General features: G+C 48.4%; 1 protein-coding gene across 3 annotated transcripts in view; it reads left to right on the forward strand.

The window, feature by feature from the left end:
* The window catches only part of LOC120950071 (M-phase inducer phosphatase-like), a 117,562-nt gene extending 92,504 nt beyond the window's left edge, over positions 1-25,058 (forward strand). For 2 of the 3 annotated variants that reach the window (XM_040367811.2, XM_040367812.2), the window contains 2 exons: positions 21,613-23,175; positions 23,287-25,058. In XM_040367811.2, the coding sequence (XP_040223745.2) occupies positions 21,613-23,175; positions 23,287-23,602 (1,879 nt within the window). In that variant the 3' untranslated portion in view covers positions 23,603-25,058. Of the gene's footprint in view, positions 1-17,436; positions 18,481-21,612; positions 23,176-23,286 lie in introns of those variants that run through there. The other variant, XM_040367813.2, reaches the window with a different exon arrangement.
* The last annotated feature ends 2,254 nt before the right edge of the window (positions 25,059-27,312 follow it).

Genomic DNA, 27,312 nt, shown 5'->3' on the forward strand with positions numbered 1-27,312 from the left:
TGCCCCAGGTCGATCCGGGGGTTGCCCCCATCTTGCGGCTCCTCCTGTGCGCTGTATTTTATTTTAATCCTGTGTCGAACTCTGTTTGATCTCAACCTGTGTGTCCGTGTGTGCGAGACAATGTTGCCCGCATTATGCAATCCGCGCCAACAGCGCGGGCCCCCGAGATTTTCCTCTGTCCACTGTTACTCTCGCTCTCTCTCTCTCCCACTCTATGTCTCTCTATCTCTGCTCTCTGTTGCAAATCAGCTCACCGGGGGCGCACACGCAGGAATTCGACCGTTACGCTGATTCTTGCATTTTACTCGTTCGTTCGCGAAGTTTTGCGCGTTTTTTTTTTCTTCTCGTTGTTGTTCAGTGCAACATCAACCAGCACTAACCACGGCCACCATCACCTCCACCCGTTTCTCGTAGGCTATTCTGGCCGATTGCTCTCTTATGTTGCTTTCGTCTTTCTTCGAGCAAACGGTTATTCGGGATAGTCCGAGACGGAGACACGGAGGGTTGCGGCGCGCTCATTCATGAGGCGGCAACCCGGCGGTGCATTTTTTTGTTCTTTCTTTTTGGCGAATAAAAAACACAGACACTCAACCGTGCGCAGCAAGATGGAGCGAATGTGTCTGGGCTGCTTTCGGCGCCTGTGAGCGAATTTTCCCGGTGAATGGAGGAAAACTGGAAGGGACCGCAGCCAGCCCCGCCGAAGGAAACGATTCAAATGAAAACAGCGATTAAACGTAATTGTGCGCGAGCGCGGAGTTTTTTAAAAAGTGAAAAAGCAAATTCACACCGCTCCCGCGGTTGAAGGCTGGATGGGGGATACACGCGCATGCAAGGGGAGAATTATCGCGGGAAAATGGGGAAGGGCAGTTTGGTGGATGTGCTTAGAATGGATGAAAAAGGCCACTTGGCTTTGGCTGGCTTATCGTTCGTTTCTCTCCGGTTGGGGAATTTCGAGGCTGGCCTTTTATGCCTTTGGCCGCGGAGAATGCCGATCTCACACACAACCGCCATCCACAGGGATGCAGGGAGAAGAAAGGTGGCACGAGAGCGAGAGAGGGCATGATGAAGAGATGATAATCAGTTTTCACTAACGTCCCTCTGCCCGAGGTCGGTGGAGATTGTGCCGATCTCCTGTTGCGTTCGGTGGTGGTTTTTATTAGTTTTCCTTTCTTTCGTTTCTTACTTGTTAAACCGAACGGCTATCGTGCGCTAGACACAGTGGACAATATTGCTGAAAGTTAAATGGGGGAAAAATAAGTTACCAATTTTCTTAAATAATTGAAATGTTTGTACTGATTGTATGGTGTACAAAACTCTCCAACACATCAAACAAAATTCCCAACGAGCTCCATGTTGAAGATCGCGTAAAATTTTGACCACCGAGCACAGCTGATCGGCATCATTATTCTCCCGGGCACAGCTGAAATATGCCCCACAGATTGTTTCGTTCGTTAATAATCACCTGAGCTTAGGATTCCGGCAACGTTCTTTTCGCCGTTCGCTCGTTTGCGGCGATTCCTGTTTTCTTGCGCTTTTCTCGCGTAGTTTTGCTTTTGATTTCATTCTTCTCGAGTCAGCTCGTTTTTTGTCTTTGTTTTTTTTTCGTTTTCTTTGCTTTTGGGCTTTTAATAATAAGAAATTTTTATATGAATGAAACTTCACCGATGGGGTGGGATGGGATGGAAGACATGAGCGGAAACTGATGAAGGAATGAGCACAGGGGGTGTTTGAAGGAATGCTGCAAAAAACAACATACAAAAAAGCAGCAGCAGCATCAGCAGCGTGGGGATTGACGTCTCGCGTAAACGTAGATTGGACAAGTGTGTACGGTAATGGGGGTGTTGGGGGATTTCTATTTTTTATATTTCTACACCTTCTCTGATCTTCCACCAGCAACCAGGAGGATTTGAATCTCGCGCGTATTGTTCTGTATATTTTTTTTGCCCACTTTATAGCGGGGCCAATAGAGTGTGCTATCGTACGGGTGTCCGCCCGGGTGGCTGAGAGATCCAGCCAGTGCCTGTGCCATCGCCGTCGCGATCCTTTTGAAGATTCTTATTTACTGCGCGCTTTTGCTGGTTTTGTTCTCTATCTCATCTCCTCGAGCTCGACGAAGCATCGCTAGGGAAGGGGATGGTGCGTTAGGTGGATGGACCGCAGGACACGAGACACATCACGAACGCGTAAACTCGTGACGATAATCCATTCGTTATAATTCGTAGATTTTATGTTTGTACAATAAAGCGAAAATATATTGCCAAAATCGGGCACTCTGTCTTCCCTCGGTTCTGTGGCACTCTTCACGCACCTATGGTATAGTGAACCCACTGTGGGAGGTTAAGGACGTACCACCTTGGAGCACTTCGAGCTCTTAAGAATGGTGTGGTCTTCTTACTGCTTCTTACGTAGTGGAGAGTCGTCCAGACAACGCTTCGATAGCACTTGAAGGTAAGGTGCTGGTCGACACACGCACCACATACACGAAAAAAGCGAAGAACTGATTTATATTCTAATCCTCAACCTCCCCGAAGGTGCCGATGAATGGTGGGCATATCTGTGTGTGAGAGTGTTTTTTTGGAAGCGTAAGTGGAAGCGGAAGACGCAAATTGAACGTTACTTTGGCGCAGTTATGCTAAAATTACTTTGTGTTCACATATCTAATGAAATAGTCCAAGGCGGCGGGGGACTGGTAGTGGAAGTCTATTGGTGTTCGCGAAGAACTCCGCGTGTGCTTCGTGTCAGAATGGATGATGAAGGAATTTTTATTGTATCCTGGCCTATCCGGTCGTGTGTGTAACAGCTGAGAAGAAACGTTCCTCAAGCATGGAGGAACGTGTGTCATATCGATACAATATCGATAGATTTGTACGTGCCCACGCACTGTGTGCGGATCAATCTAGCTTAACAAATGAGTCCTTTTCGCGGGGAGAACGAACAAAACAAAAATCTATCGATAAAGAAAATGAATAGCCGATGATCTTCGCTATTGGCCAATTTATTATCATCATCTTCACGCCGAAATGCTCGCCAGACGGCAACACCATCCGGTGTCGTCGAGTCCTCAGTGTGTTTGGGATAGCCGAAACGGTCGGGTTGTTGGGGTGGGTGAGCCTTCGCCCAGGGACGGCCAAGACGACGACGACACGATAAGAGCGAGAGCTCAACTCAGGTTTCATGGGAAAAAATGCCAAATTTCAGTTACGGGGACGGGAAGGAACCGGTTTCGGACGGCAGCTTTTTTTTGCGACATGACCACCAACGCCGCAAAACTTATCCGTCGTGCCGTGCCCCTTGTTCCATGATCCGTCCGGCGGTGGTGTTCACAGGCAGTGCTCAACAGCAGGATACGGGGACCTCTTTGGGACGAAAAACCACTTCCTTCTTAAGCGCAACCGTACAAAGGACATCGCCGAGCGAAAGCAACCAACCCGACCGAGGCAGACAGGTTACAGACAGCAGAGGGCAAAAGGAGGGCCTATGTACCACGCACGCAGTTTGAGAATGGTGGATGTGTTTTGTTCCACCATCGAGGTAATGGGCACCGGCGTGTAGGTTATGGCTGGTAGAGATAGCACATTTTCTGAAGTTGCGAACGCTGTTGGGGAAGAAAGTGTCGAACCTGCCTGCTGACACTGAGCCGGGTTGGGTTGGGTGAAAGATCAATTATCACATTACACCGGTAGGACGATAGCGTACGGCAAAAAATGACACGTCCGAGTAATAACCGAATCGGACCGAGTGAAAATTACCTTATTTCCTGTGCGAGTGTTGTTGTTTTTTGCTGTTGATCCTTTTCAAGAATTCTTCCGTTTTCATGGCGCATTGCATTTTGCCAATTTGGGCCGAATCAGCCAGGAAGCAAAACCCTATATCCCAATAGATCACGACTGTTGTGGAAGTAATGGTCATGGAGAAATTGAGACGTGTACTCGAATGGACAGTTAGCCGGTGGTCTTCAGGATGTTGCCGTATTTTCAAAATCTTCTCAGCTTTTTTTTACAGATTCTTCTATGAAACAATTGAGATCCTTGCATCCCTGTATGGTTGAATGAGTTTTTGTCAGGATTATTTTCAGCTCTTAGGTACTCTCAGGTACAAGCGAAGGTTATTCCGTTGATATTGATGGCTATATTAAATCATTGTTGGAACTAAAGCTTTAAAGTTCCTAAAACACTCGAGTAGAATTGTGTGTATTTGACGGAAGTCATTGAATTGGAAATCAGTGAATATTTAAGGTCGGATGAATGTCAAACCATCTGAAGGCTGTTCAATGGCTCTGTACGCTGTTACGCCAAAAAATGGGAAGAATGTACGATCAACAAATCAAACATGATTGCTAGAAACATTCGTCCTAATCCTTTGTTTATGCTAATTGTTCCATTTTTGAACGTTTAAAAAGAATACCGTAGGTAATGGGATTGCATTAATGTATTGTGTGCAACTCGGTGCAACTTGAGACATGAATTGATCGACCGTAGTACTTCCCAATCGAAAATGGTTGTAATGGTATGGCAGTTTGCTCTAATTTACATGAGCACAACGAGTGTGCGCCTTTTAGAGATTAACGACAAAGGAATGTCCCGCGATCTGGGATGCTCAATTATTCGGGGCCTACTTGACGAATTTCGGGCACAAACTGTTAGCGAGCACCGTGCATGTTTATATGCAAACGAGCATTTGTATTTCGGCTGCATTCTGCTGTGTGAGACGAGAGATGTTTATCTTTCCTGCGCATACTTAAAACCATCCTTTTTGGCAGTTGAATCGCATTTCCCACCGAGTCCAGAGAGTGCGGAGCGGCGGGAGCGTTTTGTGAGCCCAGCCGCTCGGAGTCTGTGCCGCAGTCCTGGGAACAAATTATCCCCAGGTTCGCGATGATCGACCCTTTTCGTCAGCGATGCTGCTTTTTCGGTCCGCTTAGTTCTTCCTTCCGGCCAGAGCCCGAAATCCAGGGCACACACATCGGGATAGATATTCTGCAGAACTACTCTCTCGGACCTTGTGCCCACCGAGACGCAGCGCTCGGATAGACAGAGAGGGTACTGCACGGCGGCACTACCGCGCGTGCGAAAGGAGATGCACATGGGTTCCATGTTTGATAATGAATTTGAAATATGGGCATCGGTGTCTGGACTTCGGGGCAAGGGGATTAGGGCATTGCTGCTGATGTCCTGAAGACATTCCTCGAAGAGAGCGTATGTGTGTTGCGCAATGTTGTCAATTAGACGGGAACTAGGAAACGAACCGTCCCGGATCGGAAGATCGGATCAAGAGGTGGAAGAACAAAAAAAAAACAGGAAGATGACAACAAGTACATCCGAATTCATGCCAACCCAAGGGGCTACCAGGGGCAACCGTGTGTATGTGAGTATCCGGGGCTGTGGCTCGGCAAGTTAAGACGTTCGCAAAAGGGGCACAACAAAGTTCTCATCATATCTTTTGCCCAATAGAGAGTTTGGCCTGCTTTTTGATGCCATTGCGCGTTGTGTTCCCCCTTTTGTCGGATCCGAATTTGTGGCCCAGGCAAATGCCCACTTTCTGGGACGTTAGTGTGTGAGTCTTTTTTTTTGCGTTCGTTGGGCTCGTAGCCTCTCCTGTCTGGCTCGTTTCTATCCGGTCCCCAGACGACTCTGAGCTACAACGAGCGCAGTATCAGCCGGTCAGGTAAAAGCTTCAGGTTTTTGCCAAAAAATTGACTAGTAATAAGAAAATGATCAAAAGAAAACAATTACCTCGATGTTCCTGGCCGCCCTGTAGAGCAGTATCAAAATGTGATAGATCTGGGAAAAAGGGGCAAATGTGTTGCCGTCTCGACGAATCTATACTTGTTGAGTTTGTTAAAATTCGTCCCGTTTTTCGATGACTAAAATTTAACGTCCTACCTTCGGGGATGGCAAGACAGTAAAGAGCTCTTGTTTCAGTTTCGGTTTAGGATGGGAAAAGAGGCACATACCCCTTGACACGGGGGTTGGCATAACGGATTTAGGCTAGTTTTAGGCTAAATATAAGAAAACTTTTTTTTTCTAAAATGCCGTTGAGCCTGGGGTTATGCTCTCTTTTGCCCTGTCTAGCTTGTCACGGTTTGCTGTACAAGATTGCCAAGGGGGCCCTCACGTAGTCTGCTATGCTTCGTAATTATCCAGGTGTGAAAATCATCGTTACGAATTGCACCTGACATTATGGTTTCAATGCTAAACTGTCCTACTGCGTGTCGTTGCTTCAGTTTTATCACCCGCGCAAATGACTGGCATACGCCCATTGTACATTGCCTCCATAAAGGGCTTTTATTGTAATTTATTTCTGGCACACACCCACACACTGTTTGGAACGCCCCGTGACAAATATTGTTAATGTTTATGGCTTTATGGCCGAAACCACAAGTTTAACAGATTTTTGTTGCTGTCCCATCATTGTTTACCGCTTTATTATCCGGCATTAGGTGGAATTTCTCCAGCCTAATGAGGTTGTAAAAGTGTGTCACTACTCCTTCACCCATGTATCCTATTTGCTACCCAAAACATCGACACCCATCGAACCTCGGTGACGCCGTTGGCGGTGTGACATTGGCAGCTACGGCAAACCCATGCACATACCGGAGGTCTGTTGACCCGCGGGTGCATTTGGTAGTCTAATGGTTTTGCCACCTTTCGCGGCCAATGCTCGGCACGGCTCTCCGGTGTTATGCTCAGACAATGGTCGTTCACCTTTCACCGAGATATTAAGTCAGCATGAGTGGCAAATTCTTGGCTCCTTTTGTTTCTAATTCCTTCCGTGGACGGACCACGCACAAGAGACACATGAAGATTGCATGTGGAGGTCATTGGCGTTTCTGAAGTCTACTACTAGGTCGTCACTCTGTTTGTCACGTAGCAAAAAGAGATATCCTTAAACAGGACTGCATGTCAAAGCCTAATATTGCAACAGTTTCCCAGCGGTGCCAGCTGACGTTTGGGAGGAATAAAAAAACAAGCATGTTCCGTCCGACTTGAAACACATTTCACTAAAAATGCAAATCAGTCCGATTCCCAGCCAGTTAGACCATCGATCCCGTACGCCACACCCATGTGACCGGCTGTGCTGGGGAAGAAAATTTGACTTTCATTAAAATAGTTCAGTGTCTCAGACTTCTGAGCGGGGTTTGTTTTTTTTTGAGTGATACAAGGGCTTGGGCAAATTCCTTCGCAGTCCATTTTTTTGTCCCATGTTTTACCGTCTCAACCATTATCCTTTTGCCGCCCCGGCTCTCACACATTAGGATCCTGTCAAAGTTTCTCCGAGCCGACGGTGCCATATGACGGTGTGTATGCGACAAACGGTGCATGACGCAGTGTGCGCTCCGGGCTGGGGTGTGCAACAGTTTCTTCTCAGACGGAAGGATGGGAAAATTATGTTCCGGAAAACGGATCGAGAGAGCAAGGAAATATTGTTAAAAAAACTGGAGCATTTTCCAAAAAATGTTTCTTTCAACTTTTTTGTTGATGTTGCCGCAAACTCTGTCCCAAAATCGTCAGTGAACTAATTATAATTATTTTATGGCGCCAGCATCTCAGCAGCCTTAGCCTAATCGATCAACTTCGGTAGGATGTTCGGGGCTCTTTTTTTCGTCACACTCTCACCATTGCTTGTCCTTCAGGCTGTTCAGGTAATGCACCGAAATTACATCATTACATTAGGAGTGAGATTTCATAGCATCATTCCTTTGCAAGCGTCCGGGATCGATACGCTGCAGTGAAGGAATTTTCCCACCCCAAAAAGGGAAGGGCCAGGAAGATCCAGTTTCTTTCCCGGCCGTATCTTTCCAATAAATCAAGACTCCGGATTGTATGCCATACCCAAAATACGTACCTTTTTGCAGTCATCATCCTGCCCCATTCTATTGGCAGCACAATTCCCATACTTGACTTGCGGTTTCTATACCCATTTCCATTCGATTGCGGAGAAACATTATGTTTAATTAAACATTAAATGTAACGATCAATTTCTGTTTGGCACATCCGGAGCGGTCACCAATTGTACAAGCATATGGTTGCTTCTTAGGCGATGAATCATACTGATAAATGTGTGCGACCGCTTGTGACGATTCGCAACGGATCGTTAATGGGGCGCACCAAGAGGAACAGAGCAACATTGCTGCGCGTCTTGTAAAACAATCCCCCAATCGCCAAGGGGTACGAAAAAGGCCCACAAATAAATTAGCTTTGATGAACTTCAATTGAGTTGCCTGGTTTGTGTGTGTGTGTATGTGTGCTCTAGCGATTCGTTCCAATAGCAGTTGCATGCTCCACAAAAATGCGCCACTGGCAGATCACTTTTGGGCGTTTCGGTGGAGCGTTGCATTGCAGCGAGCGAAGTCGAGTGGCCGCATCGAATGTGTGCATGAAATTGGACCCAATTGAGTTGACTCCAATTGACACGCGGTTCGTGTAGAAACACCGCTGTGTGTCGATTGCCGCTGCGGGAGATCCTTCTTGCGCGGACGGGGTTCCCGTCTTGGGGTCCCCATCCTGTCTCCTCCCCAAATCCAATCCCAAGCACGATGGCACCGGGTTTGTCAGTTATTAAAACCCGGTCGGAATTTGTTTCACTTTAGGGAGTTGTTGGTAGCTTTCTTAGCAGCATTCTGGTTTCTGGGAAGATGTGATGCGATGCATGCACGTTAACGTTCGAGTAATTAAAAAGCCTATTGTGGTCGGAAGACCCTGGAGCCCTTTGGATGTAGAAAAACATAATTCGCGCGCCGTGTCTTCTCCATGTCCGGTTCTCGATGCTCTGCATTTTAGCGCGAAACACTCACACACATACTCATCCGATGTGCTGTCTCCGGCTGTCGTTAACCCCGGTAAAGCATGCTCGCGGAGGGAGATTTAAACTGACCACCCGCCAAATTGCCGTCGACGGTATGGGTACGGGGTTCCCTAGCAGAGAGGAGGGCATTGTCTAGCAGAGTTTTCTGTTTGGCAAGACATCATCTGCAGTGCAGTCTCGCCTGTGACTACAGGGCTCTAGGAGGACGATCGCGCTATCCCCTTGTTGCTGCTGCTCGCCATGAATCAAAGGCGAACTTATCCGCCACTATTGCTTATTCGTTACGGAGCTAATTGTTTTCCCTTTCGGGTGCCTTTTTGCTCCGGGTTTCTTAAGGGTTCGCTGCATCTTTGGCTGTGGTCGGGACAAAAGGGGAAAATGAGGGATCGCCTGTGAGACCAGAAGGTTTGCGAATTTCATTTGTTGCCGTTTTGGCGCGCTTGAACTTCGTTACACATTTAACGCGGTTTATATTTCCGTGTATGTTTTGCTTTATTTTTTTTTGTAGTACAATTCTACATAAACCGTAGGATGTTGTATAATGGAAATTAAAATCGGATCTTAAATAAAGTCAAACACCTCACTCATATTTATATATTGTCCTTAAGGGAACATGTAAAAATGTACTATGTGCGTCACTTTACACTCGTGCGTACAGGATTCTAACACACATTTACCGTGTACCTTCTGCTTCAGTTCCGAAAGCAAAATGTGTTAATACCAAAAACTCATCAAAAGAGTCTAATCAAGGGAATCATTCACCCTCCCGATGCATAATCCATCGATCACCAGGGCTCCAGCTGGTGCATATTTCACTGTTTGATTTGTCATTGTCTTCAACATTGCTGCCCCGGCGTCGACTTTGTTCGTCGCAGTATGACTTTAATGTTGTTTCTTCGCCGCTGCGGGGGTCAATGCATATCGAGTGGCCGAGTCTGCTTTTCTCCTCCTTCCTTCCGGATTTGACCATTTGTCGCACATTTTCGTGCATTCTTCCCGCAGACGGCCCATTCTTGGACGTAAATTCGCCTCCTGCGCTTCTGCGCCCAATACACACAGCCAAGCAAAGGGGGAAAATCGGCCGTCTGCTGTATGTGCGTCCGTGTGTGTTTGTGTCTACCAGCTTGACCGGAGCGAGCGCCAGACGGAGTGTCTAGCGCAGCTGGATCTTGAAGATTGCAGAAAAGGACATCGGAACTGGTAGAGCGCCACGGTGCGGGGCGCTGCTCCGGAAGAAGCGAGAAAAACAAGGAAACGGCAAGATGCAGCCGAACGAGGGACGCGCACACACCGCCGTGGGACAGAGCAGGAAGCAGGAACTCGCAAGACGATCATACGCAACAAGGAAAGGACGGCAAAGGAGAGAAGAGCGCGCTCACACATGCGTATGGCGAAGAAAGTAATGCAATTTTTTTTGCAGTCTTTCATCCCCGTCCATCTCCTGCCCGATCCGCCGCGTGTGTTGCCTTCATTATCGTCACCGTTTGTCGAAAGAGGCTCGATATCCTTTCCCTTCCATATCCTATCCGTCGATCCTTCGTGCTCGCCCCGTATCGCCGGTACGGATGGCAAAAATTTGTAATGTAGGTTAGGGTGCGCGAAGCTGGTTGTAGCAAATGGTCGTCGAGTCGTGTATATATATATTTTTTTTTTGCTGCCGCTGCTGTAGTCGTTTTCCACCAGGTAGTGGTGTGGTGGTACCGCTGGAAGCTGGAAGCAGGGTGCGCGTAGGCAGCGGAAATAAAAGGGGAAAGCGGCAAATGCGGCGAATCCCTCCCTTATGGCACGTGCCCGTATATTTAGAGGGATTTTTTGGCTCCGGAGCAGCAGCCAGCACCCTTTGTTGCATGGTCTGTGTGTGTGTGTGGGTATCCCTCCGTAGCGCCATAGCGCCGTCGATTGGCCGTGTGAAAAAGGGATGGCCGGTGCGGTATGGCGCGCGCGGCGGTGCATCCAATGCACGGCGCTGGATGACTCCGGGAGTGCTTTACCGAGTGAGCGGTCTTAGTGGATATTATTATTATTAGTTTGAGCGACTTTTTTTGGGCTGGCTCTCTCCTGCTCGTAGTCCCTCGACCTCACTTTCGCTAGCGAATACTTGTCTGTGTATGTGTGTGTGTGAGTATTGCAGATGTTCCGCAACGACGAAGGGAGTTGTTGATATCGGTGGTAGGGTCCTTGCCCGTGTGTGCGCCGAACCGAATTTTGTGACCGATCGGAATCCCGGAACCCATCGAGCCAGGATGTCCGTGTGTCACAGGGGTTGTGGAAATGGAAACCGGATCCCCGTACTTCACGATTCGCGCCTAAACGTTTGCCAATGTGTGTGTATGTGTTGCTTGCGATTCCTTGCCGGGACGTTTCACTCATACGCCAAGTCCGGACTGGTTTTTCCTATTATTTTGCCCACCCGGCTGTGGGATTTGTGCGCGCGCAATTTTCCATTTGCTGTGTCATTGGCACCAACAATTCTTACTTTTCCACCAGCACTTAAGGTAACTGACTTGTGGACAGGATATAGTTACGGTAAATGAGCAAAAGAAACATTACAAACGGGAATGTATCTTACAAGGTTGGTTTTGATCCGTTGCTCATCTCTTTAACTCATCCTGCATTGTTCCGGTAATCAATAACGTTAAGCAAAAGGAGGAAATATATCCTCCTGTGGTTTCACAAAGCGATACTCAAACGAACGTGTCACTCGCGCGAGTGTTTATGATAGCCAGCATAATGAACGAATCCTTCTCCTTAATCTGCTAGCGTTTATGATCAATTGGCTATGGGTTCGTTCAGCGATAGCGGGCAAATAAATCTGCGTATAAAATGCGCTCGTCGTGCGCATGCGTTACGCACAAGGATCCACATAATCAACGTGTTATTGTATTAGGGCCGTTTGGTCGATGTGGGATGGTTGCGGGAGGGTGCACCCTCTTGTTGTTAGGTGCATTGTTACGGGAGAAAACCGTTAGATGCACATAGATGGTAGGTTGAATGAATGCACCGATAGCTTCAAATGAGATGTGTTACCATACTTTGGAACGCTCCTATTTTGCATGTTGTGCTGTAATTTATACTCTTTAGCACATTAATCAAGCATCTCGTGTTTTGTGACGTCGGGCTATGGTTTATTTTTTATGAAAAAAAAAAATGCTTGTCACAAAAAAACGGCACAAAGAACAATGATGTATTAGAACAGTTGGAAATAATTGTTAATGTGCACTGCCGATTGCTTTGTTTGTGGAATTTTCACGTCGCTTGCCGTCGAGTGTGGTCGCCCCACACCGTTCTGATGAATTAATCCCTCGCCTTTTATCCCACTGCTTCACGCTGTGTGCAACCATATGAACTGGCTAAATGAAAAAAAGCATACATTTTAGTTCCAGCATAATCTCCCCGTACGCGCTCGCTTCGTAATTATCCCTCGACCGATCCTTTTACTACTCAAATGCCCGCTGGCGCACATGCACGTTAGATCCCGTTTCCTAGCAATCGGATAGCAAACAACCCCCATTCGAAAAACAACCAAAAAATAAACCTGCGCGCACCCTCGGTTCGTTTAATCAATACGCGCGCGCGTACACCGAGCCAACCACGGGGCCACCGGGAAATGTTGCACATGCACAACACACACACCCGTTTGTTAGCCGCGCGGAGGTCTCCCTTTCTCTCTGTGGTGGTGTGTGTTGGTGGTGGAAAATTTGAACAGATGTGAAAAATCTCATCCCCCTTAGTGATACTGTGCGCGCCTGCGCGTCATCCAGGAGGGGTGGACTAGTGCTTTCCTTTTTTTTTGGTCGGTAACAACGCGCAGGATCGAAGGGATTCGCTTCACTAATGTACGTGTGTGTGTGTGTGTGTGTGTGTGTGTGTGTGTGTGCTCGTTCTGATATTGCACTTAGCGCGTGTGCAATCGTGGGGTTGTACCGATTGTCAATGAGCGTGGTGTCGAGTGGCGAGGGCCGGTCGGTATCCTGTATCCGGCAGGACATCAACCTTAGCCCGTGACAGTAGCTTTAGCCACCTGCTCGATTTCCCGGGCGTTTCACCCTACGTGAGCAACCAGCATAGCACGGATGAGTCATTCTAATTGCAGTTTTGTTTGTTAGAAAGGCCTGGATAGTCGTTCGTGTATGCCATGGTACCGTTTTAGCGCCCTTCCTGCTAGCTCAAAGGCCTATCCTCAGCAAGTATGATGGATTGAAAAAAAAAGAAAAGACAGAAATTAAAGTATATATATGCTGGTACTTATACATAGATATGTTCGGACGATATGATTTGCATACGGTGGATTAAAACGAGTTTGTTCCAAACGCTGCAAATGCCGATTCGAACCCCTTTGCTTTACTGCTTGCTCCACGGATCCGAGTTTCTCTATCTGTCTCTACCATAGACACATACAGTTTTGGAACTGTATGCCATCGATACATGGCAAAGCATGGCACATACACACACTCATTTCTCCCTGGGGGATTTTTTTCTGCAAGCTCCTATCTCCGCTGCTACTTCCCTTGCAGGACTTCCCTGTGCTCAGCTGTGCGCGCAGATATCGCACAAGCAGCTTCTCGACCGTCGTCGTACCCCCCCCCAAACATTGGGCAAAATAGATTGCGAATGCTTCCACTGACGGATGGCGCTCAACAGCAGCAACCAACACCACGACTACTACCGCGCGACAATAGCTCGTTGTCTCTCGTCTAGCAAATATCGCACGGGGCCCACAGGGCAAGGCACGCATCAGCAATGGGAAGGTAGAAGAAGTTGGTCGCCAAAAATAAAGGAAGAAATACACTCCTCAGCTCCTCGGTCCGTCGTCCGGTCCTCCCCTTTGTGCGCGGTTTCGCGCGTTTGTCTTGCTTTTATGTGCGCGACGCGGCAAACCTGCCCATCGACGACGCACCGGCGACACATCATCGCGCTCACGAGATGGAAAGGAAGAAGGATGTGTGTTTCCTTGTTTGCGCTGTTCGCGCGCGTACTCACCTATCGCGACTCTTTGCGGCACCGTGGAATGCGCGCATTCGTCTCTGCAGGTTTTCTTTCCACTGCTCCGTGTTGTGTTGGTAGCTTCCGTGGTGTGCACGTACGTCATTATTCTTGCTTTGCGTATATACATATATACAAGGAACATTGGCTGGAAGATGGGTTATGGTGTGTGGTTGCTATGTTGCTGTCGTCTCCGGGAGCGACGATTTGGACGAGTTTTATTTGGCTCCCGTGTGCACACGGGGAAGATCTTCTGCCAAGTTAGCAAACTATGACCAAACTATGGGGCATGTTTTTGGGAGATCCTGTTTATGATTTTGCTATCTTGTTGCGCAACTAGCTAATTCTCCATAAAATTATGTAAGTTTGCGTTACTTACTTGTCTAAAATGAACCAATAGTTAGCTAAGATCATCTTACGAGTCGTCTGAACTGAAATATTGCATCACATCATTTGCTTACCATGCGATCCGTTGAGATCCTGCTAGTAGCAATAAAACTGTGCATTTGCACTTACCCGTAGCTGCGGGTAAACTGCAGCCTAAATGCATTTATTGTTTTTCGTTTGAATTTGTCAGGGCCAATTTTTTCTGGCATCAGATTTATCCGCCTGCTCACGTAAAACAGTTGCTTTAAACTTGTTCATGCTTAGCTGCACGTGTACGTACACTCCCCAAAACCGTCGAGGGAAAATCCGTACGATTTGCCCTTGGAAGCTACACCGCCTATCATTAGCGAGATATATGCTTTGCACCCCGGTGCCCACGCTATGGACAGTTTGCCCGTGAAGCTTCTTTATTAAAAAAAAAACCGTATATACAGTGACATTAGGGGCCGTTCCATTAATCCTTGCCTGCTCTTTTTAACACATTCCAACTGAACTCCTGCATTTCTGTGGATGTACATGTGCCATGCACCATGCCACAATCAAAAGTGGCTGTGTGTGGGACACTCCAACACACACACATACACACCAACGCACAACAACACCAGCAGAGGCAGTCCTACTGACCAGTAGAGATCGGTACACGGGACTCCTTAAAAAATCCTGTCAGAATTGGGACAGGGCTAGAATTCTTACTGGGTCGCCACGATCACCACCACCACCACCCGCACACAGATCGTCTGTCTTCATTCTGAGCTATCTTTAAGTGTGTGTGTGAGTGCGTTATTATGGGACTGTGTTTTCCTCCGTAATCCCTCTCGGTCAGCTGAGAGCGCGGGACCCAAAAAGGGTACGTGAATAGGCAGAAAAAGGAATCTGTGCTTTTCGTTGCAGTTGTCGTAGTCGTCGTGGTTGTGTTGTGCCTTCCCCCTTTCTCAGCCAGTGCTGCGTTGCTTTTATGCTCATGTTTATGCTCTGCCCGTCCTCAACCGGTTCGATTCTTGGCCTTTGTGTGTCCGAGCTGCTTCGAAGACAGGTTCCTGCCCGGTCGAGATCGAGACACGATGCACGAAGCGGAGCTTCATGTCCTTCGATGGGTTAGCAAACGGTATGAGGTGGTGGGGAGTGTGTGTGTGTGTGTGTGTGTGCTGAGGGGATGAAATTGTTTTCTTCTCGCGCTCAATTTTGACATTTGAGCGTTTTCTATACATTCATCGATGTGTTGTTAAGCGGCCGAGCGAAGTGTTTTATGGGACAGAAAACAGAATGCGAGACTGCCTTTCCGCTGATGGGATTGGAAGCAAACGATCTTATGCTTTGACTTTAGCTTTCAACATTTTGAAGATGATCAGAAATTATTGGCTGCCTGTGTTTGCCTCGCTGCCTGGAAAGTGTTTTCAAAAATAAATCATAAAACATTATTGCACCGCAACAATGTAATATTCCCCTTATTGCTGCGTAAGACCGCGCGCAATGAGCAGAGCTCCTCCGAAGTCAAAGTCTCTCTGCCAATTTGCGTAGGTTCCTGCTGGTGTTAAGTTGTCGTAATTTCTCTTTCCCCCGGGCTAATTGTGTACAGTATATTGCTTCCAGGCGATAAAGAATCGCTCTTGGAACTTCCCCATCCAGCGGAACGAGCAACTTATCTCGCTTTTGCACTTGGAGAGCAGAACCGTACCGACTATCTGCAGACTCCATCGAGAAACCGTTGGTCAACCGTCATTTTCTTGTTGTCTGATTAGCGTCACGAGAGCAAAAAGGGAAACATGTAACCCCCTTGCACCCCACCGTTCATGCACTGCACCGCCAAGTGCTCTACGCGCCACAGAGTGCTGTGAAGCCTCACAGCAGCAGCAGAAGCAGCAGCAGCAGCTCCTCTTCTAATCAAAATTTCCGCTCGTCCAATGCTTTAGAGGTTTCCAGCTCTCTACTTCTCGGCATCATGGTCGGTTCACCACTATTCTTCGATTACGGGAGGGAAGCAAATGGTTGGGCGAGAGCGAAACGGCGACTCTACGGAGCCCGTCAGACTTATCAATGCGTGCACTCTGGCCGCGGCATAGCTAAATTTGTTTTGATTGTCCCTAATTCCGACGGGTTCTTCACCAGCTCCCTTAACACCCCTGCTAGAAGTGTGTTTTTCTATTTAAAGGCAGTCCATCGATGTGTTAGTTCCGGTAGTGTAGCGGTGCCTGGTGGTGGATGAAGCATATTTCGGTCCTATCGATCATGCAACTTGAACGTCACAACAATCATACTGAGATTAGATGCGAAGTCGTTGGACAGAGCTATGGCTGTGATTATATCCCAAAATACGTGATTTGTTCGGAGCATACCAAGTGAACAAGTGAATTTTGTGGTTGATCTTCTTCTTGAATCCAGTTGGAAAAGATCTCGCATGGCCTGATCGTAGAGTTCTAGAAAGTTTGGTCTGAGCATTCTATATGCTTTTGCTGGTCGTCCCACTACTCTCTACTTCCAAAAACAAAAAGAAGACAATCGAGTGGACCGTGTGGATATGCTGTCGACTTCTTACATACAGCTCTACCAGAAACATACTGGTATATAGCGATACCCATCGTTCCAATACCAGCGCACACTGCGCGGGCCCTTTTCGCTTGCGTGCAGGGAAGAGCAGCAGCATCTTACTCTTTCGCATTAGCGCCTTCGAGTCGTTCTTAGATAGTGGTGTGTCGTTTATACACTACACGGGGCTCGCACACATCGATATGCAGCGTTATTGCATCCTATTTTGCTTCGCCCCTGAGTGTACCACCCCGTGCTCTGAAGTGCACGCTGTGCTCTGGTTGATAGCCGGGGTAGTATGCTCCCATTAGCTTTGCAAAAGCACACACGCACACACCCAAGTTCGAGCCCCGTTCCAGCACACAGCACAGTGCTGCTGCTACCCAACAGCGGAGGTCCTTTTTTGCCGTTTCGCACACCCGCAAACACGCAAGTGCCGGTTCGCTCACTCTGCCGCATAGGGCGCCATGTGACTCACTCTCGCTCAAACCCCACGGGTTCGTGTTCTTGTACGCGCTCTGCGTTGTAGGGCATTTTGAGCGCAGCGCACCGTTCCGTTCTGTTCAACGCGCCCTGTTGGATGCGCCCTTGCGGCTGTTTCGTTCGCTCTGCTTCTGTGGATGGGTTCTTGGCAAGCAGCGCGCACACTCTTACGTACGACCACATGCACGAGACCCATACGCGCGCACACACTCCCTAGAACGTGTGTGAGGCAGAGAAGAAACTGACAAAAAAGAAGGTAGATAGAAAGAGAGCGCGAGAGCGAAACAGTGTGCGCCTGCAGCGAGAGCGCACCGTGAAGGAGAGTGGAAAAAGGACTAGGCAGAAACTGGTGTGTGAGCCTGGTTTGGCAGCGACCTCATCCCGGCTCGCCGAAACAGGCTGTCATTCGTGTTCAGAGCCTCCAAGCGGACAGAAGCTCTCCTCGGCTCGAAGAACGGAAAACAGTAGAGTAGAAGTTAGAATCTTAGGGCACAGAAGAACAAAAAAAAAGTAAAGACACAAGTTAGATAGTTGAGCTGTGTTCCAGTATATCACGTGCAATGATCAAACGATCTTCCACCGGTGTCACAGCTTAAGATCATGCGATAACATCTCGCCACTACAATATCGTTCTCCCGCACTACTTGTGGAAGGACTACTATTCGATCCTTCAAATGATCCTCGGTTGATCTCTTCGCAAGCGGAAAGACTTACCCAGCCAAACCATGCAGCATCGGTAGCATCGGCTTTAAAGCAAGAAAACAGTTCCTCTTGTGCGTGTAGTTTCTCTGGTGTGTGCTCTCTGTGTGTTTTGTTGGTTTGCATTTGTGTGTGTTTGTGCCTATTTTCGTGCGTGTTCTTTGGTGTGTTTAGTGTGTTGTGTAACTCCGATCCTTTTGGAGATGATATTGGACGGATTGTCGAAAGAAAGTTAAAAATAGCAACAACAAAAAATGACTCCTAGCACCAGCAGCTAGTGATCGTTCGGGAAAAATAAATTAAGAAACAAGTGAAGTTCACTTTGGTGCTTGTTGATACCTAACTCCGCGTGCAATTCGTGCACGTTCGTCTTCTTGATCAGTCAGCTCGTGAGTGAATGTGTGTCTGTGTTTGTGTGTGTTCATAATTTTGGTGCACACACTCTGGAAACAAGAAACATTACCGTCTCGCAGCACATCAGCGTCGGAAGGCATACGCTGCTCTCTAAAGTCATTATCAGGAATAGCTAAATCCGCTCACTCCACGCCTCAACATGTATTACGACGACAACGTGGTGTTCGAGATTGTCGAGCATACAAGGTAAGAGGGGGGAGCATACACATCCTGCTACATGCTTCATAGGGAAAAGGGCAGACATACGAGAAATCTCCCTCAACGAAGACGGATGTTCTACAAGAACACGTCATCTCGCTCCACACTATAGAGTGGTACCTCCTTTCGAGCGCGATTCTTCGCCGTCCTATTCGCACCACACACGACGATGCCCACACCGGACTTCCTTAATGGAATTCCCGGGCCGCCTGCAAGCACAAAAGATTGGGGTTTGCCGAGCACTGGAAAAGAGTGGTGTATCCCTTGCATAGAAACGGAACACATTCAACCGGCGCTAAATTATGGCAGCCTGCTCCCCCACGGGTTCTCTCCCCTTCATCAACTGGCGAAGACGACCATTCGACCAAGGATGGGTTTGCCCTGTACGCCCAGGACGTCGCTCTCCGGTACGACTTTTCCATCGGAGTTCGCACGATATTCGAGCGTGGAACAACTATCATCCCCCCTCAGCATATCCGTCGTCATCGTGTGCAGTCAAGGGAAACGACTTGCGATGTGATGTGTACACACACACGTAAGGGAAATTGAGGAAGGAACTCCTCAACGAAGGAAAAAAAAAGAACTGGGGAGAAACGACCTGAAATGTACAGTTGGCTGCCACAATGCTTTTGTTGTAGCGCAATGGATATTGTTGATGGTCTCGGGCAAGTACATTGCCCCACAGAACGCAACATTCTAAGTCCCTGGAGCAGGTCCTTCCGGTCGAGTGAGAGGTCACTGACGCACTTGAGTGTTATTTGTGCATTAATTTCTCAGCAGAACCCCGACTACAATGCTACGCCACTGTATATGATGACTTCTCAAACCGTGCTCCCGTGTCTAATTTCCCGCTCTATCATTTTCCACGCACTCCAAATGGAGCATCCTCCAGCCACGAGCACGTGCGCCTAAAAGCGGCTTAAGGTCAGTGGGCAGCTTAAGGCAGCCACACGGCACTGGCACCGGGCAAGAAGAACCACCGGGGATAGTGAAATCGCGAAAAACTCACTTTCATTCGCGTTTCGCTGTGCCATTCACGTGAAAGCTTTGGCCGGCCTTCCCGGCGTTTGGTGCGCAGTAGAAGCGTCTGTGTTTACCAGCGGGATCGGATGGGTGGAATTGGGTGGTGCGGATTGGCAAATGTGTGTGTGTGTGTGTGTATTTACGATGAGTTTTACCGGTTGTGTGGTGTTCTTTTCGTTCTTTACGCGCTCGTTCTTCTTTGATGCCTACGTTCGCGCGCGCATATTTCGCGACGCCACGGTGCTGCCCGCGGAGTTGGCAATAGAAAGAGGGAGTGAGCGAGAATAGGAAAGACGTTGGGGGGGGGGGGGTTTGTTGTGGTTTGGCCAGATTTGGCAATCCTGTTGTTGTTGTTGCTGCTGCTGCTTCGCACCCAGCCACACCAAGCCGCTATTTTTTGGCCGAACGAAAAGAACAGGGCGCAAGATGCGGAAAGTGGTGTTCTGCTTTGGCTTTGGTTTCTCTAGGCCATGGGTCTCTTGCGGCGGAGGCCATTACCACTACGGTACTCCGTGGGTTGAGCATCACATCCGCCAAGCAGACGAACGTTGTTCCGTCCATTTGGCGCTATATTTGTCTTAAGAAGCGCGTGCGCGCGATCCTCCTTGAGATAGGTCAGTTTCTTTCGCGAGCGCCCAGCCTGACGATCTTCGTACGCGTTAACGCGGGCGGCATGTGTCCAGAGACGTGCGGTCGTCTGCTGTGCGTCTCTTGACTTTTTTTCTTTCTTTCTGTGTGTTTGTCCTGCGTGTTTCTTCGGTCAATCATCTCATTTTTTTGCGCACTCCTGGCTCTTCTACCCCTAAAGTAAACGGTGTGGTGAGTTTCCCTTGTTGTGTGGTACCAGGTGCCATTCCCGCGCACGTTGTCCACACCGGTCATGAATTGGCGGGGGCCCGGTGCAAGAGAATGAATGGATGGACACAGCAGAAGAAGAAGAAGGAGAAGAAGAAGGAAGGAAAGACTACAACAATCGTGCATCATAACTGCAGCTAAAAGTCAAGGAACGAAAGATACACACACACGTGCAACTGTGTGTGCGATCGCGAGTCTGTGACTGTGTGTGTATGTATTGGTGATCTCGGTGTCTCAAGATCTAGCATTTATTTTTTTTACAGTACAACAAGGCAAAGCAAGAAGACGCAGCCAACAACCCCGACTCTACACTCTTCCATGCGCTCACAACCACGCGCGTACACATACACACCGATGCACAAATGCGGGGTCCCTTTCGGAGGATCGTTAAGTTTGCCCCAGTTCGGAGGGGTTTGGCTTTTCTATTTTCGGGCCGCGTCTTTTCCCCCTGGTTGGCAAAGGGCTTTTGCCTTCTTAGCCACCTTCACCACCACCAACCATTCCCCCGCCCTCCTCCGAAGGCGCCACCAATTCTCGGTGCCATTACCCTCGCAGAGCTACGACGACGGCGACGACGCACACGTTATCATCAGCGCTGTTCACACTACGCGCACGCTGCTCTCTGGCCGAAAGTTCTGCTGTGGGCCCGTCGCTTTGCGCTTCGAACGTGTGTGTTTCTGTATGTGTGTGTGTGTGTGTGGCGAAGCTGGCGAGAAGTGGCAGAGAGCGGGTCCCTTGCGTTGCGCTTGCACGGCTGTGGCTGGCTCTGAGCGGCGCCAGATGTGACCTTCTCACGGCTGAGCCTGCTGTTTGTAGCTCTTGCTATTATTATTTGCTGCCATTGCACCCTCGTGGTACTTGGGACCCGTGCGCACATCGCACATGTGAGCTTATGTGTGAGTGGAAGTAGCGGGATCGATCCTTGCCAAGTCTGTCGCCACTGCAACACGCACACACACACTACACGGCTGCAGCAGCGACCCACAGTTTGTTGTTATGGCTTTGGGGTACTGAACCCGGCGGAACCAGCAAAAACGCGCGCACATCCACATGGTGTGTGTGTGTTGGTTATCCTTGGGCTTAGCAGGGTCCTCTACTACCTTGCTGGGATCTATAATTAGCGATCGCGAGGGGTGAAACACCCCCCTTTGACCGGTGGTTCCGGCTGCCGCACTGTAATGTAGAACAAATTTTCCGATGCAGTTTTACTGACGTTTCCTCTCTCTCTCTTTCTCTCTACAGCCGCTTCACGCTCAACTCTGCCGGACGATCGCCAGCAAGCAGACGGACGGAGCAGCGCCAGCGCAGCCTCCAGTTCCGGCAGCACGGTGTGCCCCAGCGCATGATCTACGACGATGGGTGCAAGATGTTGGGCTCGCCCGGCAAGGAGAACATGCCGACCGAGGAGCTGTCGTTCTACCAGAGCCACAGCCCGCAGCAGAGCCCCCGGCCGTGCAGCCCGTGCACGCTCTGTCCCGAGGATGGCGAGCTGCTCCCGTCGGAGAGCAACACGCCCAGCAAGCACATGGCGATACCGATCGTGAGCGGGACGACGGGCCCGATGGTCGTCGCTGCCGCCGCCGGCAAGCTGACCACCGGCCCGGGCGGGCTCGGCTACCGTCTGCGCCGCCCGCTGGACGATCACGATCCCAACTCGATGGACTCCGGCTACGGTGCGAGCGTGCTGAACGATGGGCTCATGAGCTCGCTGCACAACAGCAGCAGCGGTTCGGTGACCGCGGCCAAGCAATCGCACCACTCCCTGTTCCAGTTCAACCAGTCGCAGACGGCGCAGAACAGCAGCCTGTCCCGGCACAACAGTGCCAACTCGCCCGCGAGCTCGCGGGGCCGACTGCTGCTGCACAGCAGCCTGTCGTCCGGCTCGATGGAATCGATGGACGATATGGAGCTGTTCGACATGGAAGCGATGGAGGACGACGACATGGAGGGCAAGGGGCAGCCGGGACAGCAATCGCGTACCCAGCAGCCGAGCGGGCTGAGCTCGCTGATCTGCGGCACGATCAAGACGACGCGCACGGCGACCACGCCCGAGCACCAGAAGCGCCCGTTCGTGCGCCGCTGCCTCAGCCTGACCGAGAACAACAATGGCACCGTGCTGCAGCAGCAGCAGCAGATGAAGACGCCGGAGCGCTACTCGCGCCGCATGATCGCGATCGAGGATCAGGAAAACTGCAACCTAACGCCGTACTCGTCGCGCACGGAAGCGGTGGTGACGCGCTGCTTCAAGCGGCCGGAACCGCCGGGCATTAGCCCGGTGCAGAGCAAGCGCAGCAAGATGCAGATGGATGCGGTTGCGTTCGCACCGCCGGCCGTGACCGCGCTGGACAGTCCGGCCCGCACGACCGTGCTGGCGGCGGTGCCGAAGAAGCCGGTGTACCAGAAGTCGATCTCGATGAACGATGCGCAGATCATGAGCGCCCTGTCGCGGTCCTCGTCCGAGCCGGATCTGATCGGCGACTTCAGCAAATCGTACGTGCTGCCGCTGATGGAGGGCCAGCACCGGGATCTGAAGTCGATCTCGGGCGACACGATGGCGCGGCTGGTACGCGGCGACTACAACGACAAGATTGCGAGCTTCAAGATCATCGACTGCCGGTACCCGTACGAGTACGAGGGGGGCCACATCCGGGGCGCGAAGAACCTGTACACCCAGGAGCAGATCGTCGAGGAGCTGATCCAGTCCAAGACGGCTCCGCCGAAGGTCACCGACGGCCAGGACGGGACGATGCGCCGTCACATCATCGTGTTCCATTGCGAGTTCTCGTCCGAGCGTGGTCCAAAATTGTAAGTATTGCAAGCATCGCTTACTACTAGCATCAGCTCTGCTCTGTATCCTGGTGAACATGAGTACTAACTTTGTGTGTTTTCCTCTCGTTTCTTTCCTCCTCTGCACAGATCACGCTTCCTGCGCAATCACGATCGCATCCTGAATGCCGACAGCTACCCGGCGCTGCACTATCCGGAGATGTATCTGCTGCACGGCGGCTACAAGGAGTTCTTCAAGGCGCATGCCGAACTCTGCGATCCGATCGCGTACCGACCGATGCTGGATCCGGACTTCGGCGAAGCGTACCGGCACTTCCGGGCCAAGTCGCGCAGCTGGAATGGGGACGGCACTGGTACGGTCAAGGCCAGCGCCACCGCCTCCTCCAGCTCGCTCGCCGGTGGACCGAACCGACTGACCAAGTCGCGGTCTCGATTGATGCTGTAATAGCGCCCCCCTGGCCTGGCACGCCGCTTATTGGTGTGTGCGCTGAAAGCTGGTTGCTACCGAACTGTGTTGAACGTGTTTTCTCCCGTATCTTTGGTGTCCCGATCTTCCTCCATCACCCTTTCGCCCCCTCCCCTTTTATCCACGCTCACGTCTCTTGTATATACGTTATGGAATGTTTTTTTTTGTTGTTATTATATTTTTATACTTACGTTTACCTTAGTTTAATATTTTGTTTTTCTTTGCTAACGAAAGCAGAGCCGACAACAATTACCGTTGCAAGACAGTTTTGTGCATATTTGGAAAAGTTTCATTAAACGAATGACATTTTTGAACAAACATTCAAAATAAACAAAAAAAGAAGAAGAATAGGAAGAAACGTAACAATTTTTCGTCAATTAGCTACAATTAACTTGTTGAATTCAAACGCGCAGCACCATACGGCAATAGCAATACACAAACCGAGAACTGGTCGTTCTGCTGTTAGCATACTCATTACTGACAAGCACAAAAAAGCACATCTCCCCCGCTCTGAAATAGTTTACCGTATAGGTTTTTTTTGTTTGTCTCATTATTGCTTTTTGATGTGAACGTTTTTCTTTTTTTTAATTTTTCATAGTTTACGTTCTTTTCTTTTATTTTTTAGTTGCGTTGTTATTCCTGAGTTTTTCTTTTTAATATCTGTGATTTAGAATGACTTATCTTTTGAAGTATTCTTTTCATAACAAAAAAAAGAACCGCATCGCCTTGTGCGATGGGTGTCCCAAAAAATCTCATAAAACTTCAATCGAAGTCGAAGAAGCGTCGTGGTGTAACGAAACTGGGGACTTGGGGCGAACCGTTGACGACAAATTGCGTCCCAGTGGAGACTAAACGATAAGAAGTAATGTTTTCCAAACCATGTGTAGTAGGGACGGAAAACTGTCGAGAATTGTTAGCAGCTTCGTGGAAATGGAGCACTTGAAACTAGGCTCTTTACTCTCATTTCTTACCTAAACAGCCACATCAGTTCTGTAGCATTGCAATAGATTTTAGAGTTATCGTTTGTTTTGGTGCGTGCACGGTTAGAGCAGGACGGTCACGAAGGAGCACGGTACTAAAACGACAAGTGCAAATTAGGTAAATAAATATAAAAACCAACCTCCCGGGTGCGATTGTAAGTGATAACTACTACTACTACTATATGGAACCGATACACAGCTCCAAACTGTGCGGAAAGTGTGAGGGTAGGCCTATTTCCGCAAACAAGTGAAATGCCTGTCCAAGACAGCGGTGCTTGATGTGGGACTTTCCGTGTTGTTAGGCTATGCTATAACAAGGGAGCGAAAATACCACAAGGATTATTAAACCTAACCCCATGGAATACACAGTAGCGCAGAGTAGATTCCTCTCCGACAGATTATACATCTCACAAGCATCGCCGAATGATTGTTGAAAAGAAGAAAAAAAAACAAAACAAGCAAAAACACACAGTTAAACATGAAGAGTGCAAATTTTTAGAAAGTTAGATAGCGTCTTTGTTGTAACCAAATTGTAGTAATGATCTAAACAACTTACTATATATAGAGGCGCGCTACGGAGGAATGCGATGTGGCAGTAAAATGTGCAAGAATCAACGATAGCAAAATACCCTTATTAGCGTGTAAGATAAGAGTACGGAAAAATTATAACTAGCTAAAAAGAAGAAGTAGAAACCTCTAAAAATACAGAAAACCAATCGCATAAAATAGAGAGAGCAAACGAACTGAACAAACTTTTCGGAATCGGGAACAAAGTCGGAAGTCGGGGAAGCATCGCCGACTTCCACAAATATCTCCCCCGTTTTCTTGCCTAGTGTTTAGCACGAGATAGACTGACTGTTGCGTTGCACGTGATCGTGTGCTTCGCGCAAGATTTCACTATGTAAATAGCTGCGGGTGCGTATATCCTGCGCACGCGTTTGTGTGAGTGTGTATCATACGAGCTACGACTGATTGAAAAAAAATATGATTGAACAGAGGAGCAAAATTAATTAGAATGCCAGTGGATTGACTAATATAATGATCACTTAATAAAATATTTATAATGCTGCACCGTTGCTGCAGTGGAGTTGAAATATAAAAAATGTGTCCTGTTTTTTCCATATTTTTTACACTATCATGACGAATCCCAAAACACCGGAACAGGACGTTACTGTGGACATCCGCGCTGGTGTCTTTAACTTGAGACATTCTGTAATCGTCTTGATGACGTCAATATCTTTCACAAAGTCAAAACAAAGTTTAAAAGTTGTATATGTTTGTTCGTGTTTTTTTTTTACAATCGGATCAACTTCAAAGCATAGCGTACACCTTCGGCAAATTCACTCACAATTAGATGAGGCATCTTGAACACAAACAGATGATGGAAACGGATGGCATTTTAGGAAGAGTTACCGAAAATTGTATTAAAAGTGAATTTGGCTTCAACAAACCTAACTGGATGGCTTCTCGAGAAAGTATCGTATTGGATTACTAATATTTTGGACAATAATACAGAACGAGCAGTTGAATATCTAAGCTTGAGAACATGCATTTTAGCAGCGGTTATGATTTTTTTCACTGTGCAAAATAGTCATCCAGCATTTACCACCCATCAAGAAAGAAGGGAAAGACATTGTTCAACACCAAGACATTATTGTTATTAACGGTCAATTTGAAATCATTCGACACAAACGAAGCTTGGATCGGAACTACAACTCCGCTAATTGTACATCACTGCATGGCATCTGCTACCGTTCTTTCGACAACATTTATTTGCGTTTCTATCCATACGATAAGGTATGTAAAACACTAAATTAGTTAGTTTTGGGTCCAATGATGATCTAAAGAATAATATTGTAGCGATAATAGAAAGAGTCGTAGATGTTACATCGTTAGTTGCTTGAACCGATGTACCTACTTGTGTTTGTCACACTGTGCAAACCATCCGATTTGACACTGCGGCGGATTATTCGTGTGTGTTGGTGGTTGACGTTCCGAGCAGAGTGACCAGAAATACCGATTTATCTGTATTCCTACCGATTTTTGATATGCCTACCGATTCACAGATGAGCCCCCTAAAACTACCGATTTTTCATTTATCCTACCGAAAATTACAGATTTTTTCGTAATACTAACCAAAAAGTCATATAACCATTTCCCAAATCACTTAAAGTATAAAACTCTATATGGAAATCACTAGCAACCAGAACCAGAAGTTCAACAGAGACAAGTAAGGCCCGTGTCTGTGCTCCATCGCATGCGATTTAATCGCACGTGCTGTCAAACGCTTTTTCGTATCATATTGCGATTATTTGAATGATTTTAATAATATAACGATTATGAAAAATTAAGTTGAGATTGTTCCTACAAAAAACCACACATTTAGTTTGACAAATAAAATCGGATGCAGCGTCCGACAAAATCAATATTTTTGATTCTGCTTGATCCACAGATTAGCTTCTATCTCCAACAACCCCCCCCCCCCCCGCTCAACACTTCAAAGCCTACCGAAAACTACCGAAAAATCTTAAACTCCTACCGAAAACTACCGATAAAATTTTGATGCGCCTACCGAAAACCGCAAAAATAATCTGGCCACTCTGGTTCCGAGCGGGTGTGAGTACGGCATTCGGATGCTGGAAGCTGCGGAATAGCAACGCCGGCCCAATACCGCTGAGTTTTGTGTTTTATTGTCTAACAGCTCCGTTT

This window comes from Anopheles coluzzii, chromosome 2 (genome assembly GCF_943734685.1).
Source record: "Anopheles coluzzii chromosome 2, AcolN3, whole genome shotgun sequence".
Classification (NCBI taxonomy): Eukaryota; Metazoa; Arthropoda; class Insecta; order Diptera; family Culicidae; genus Anopheles; species Anopheles coluzzii.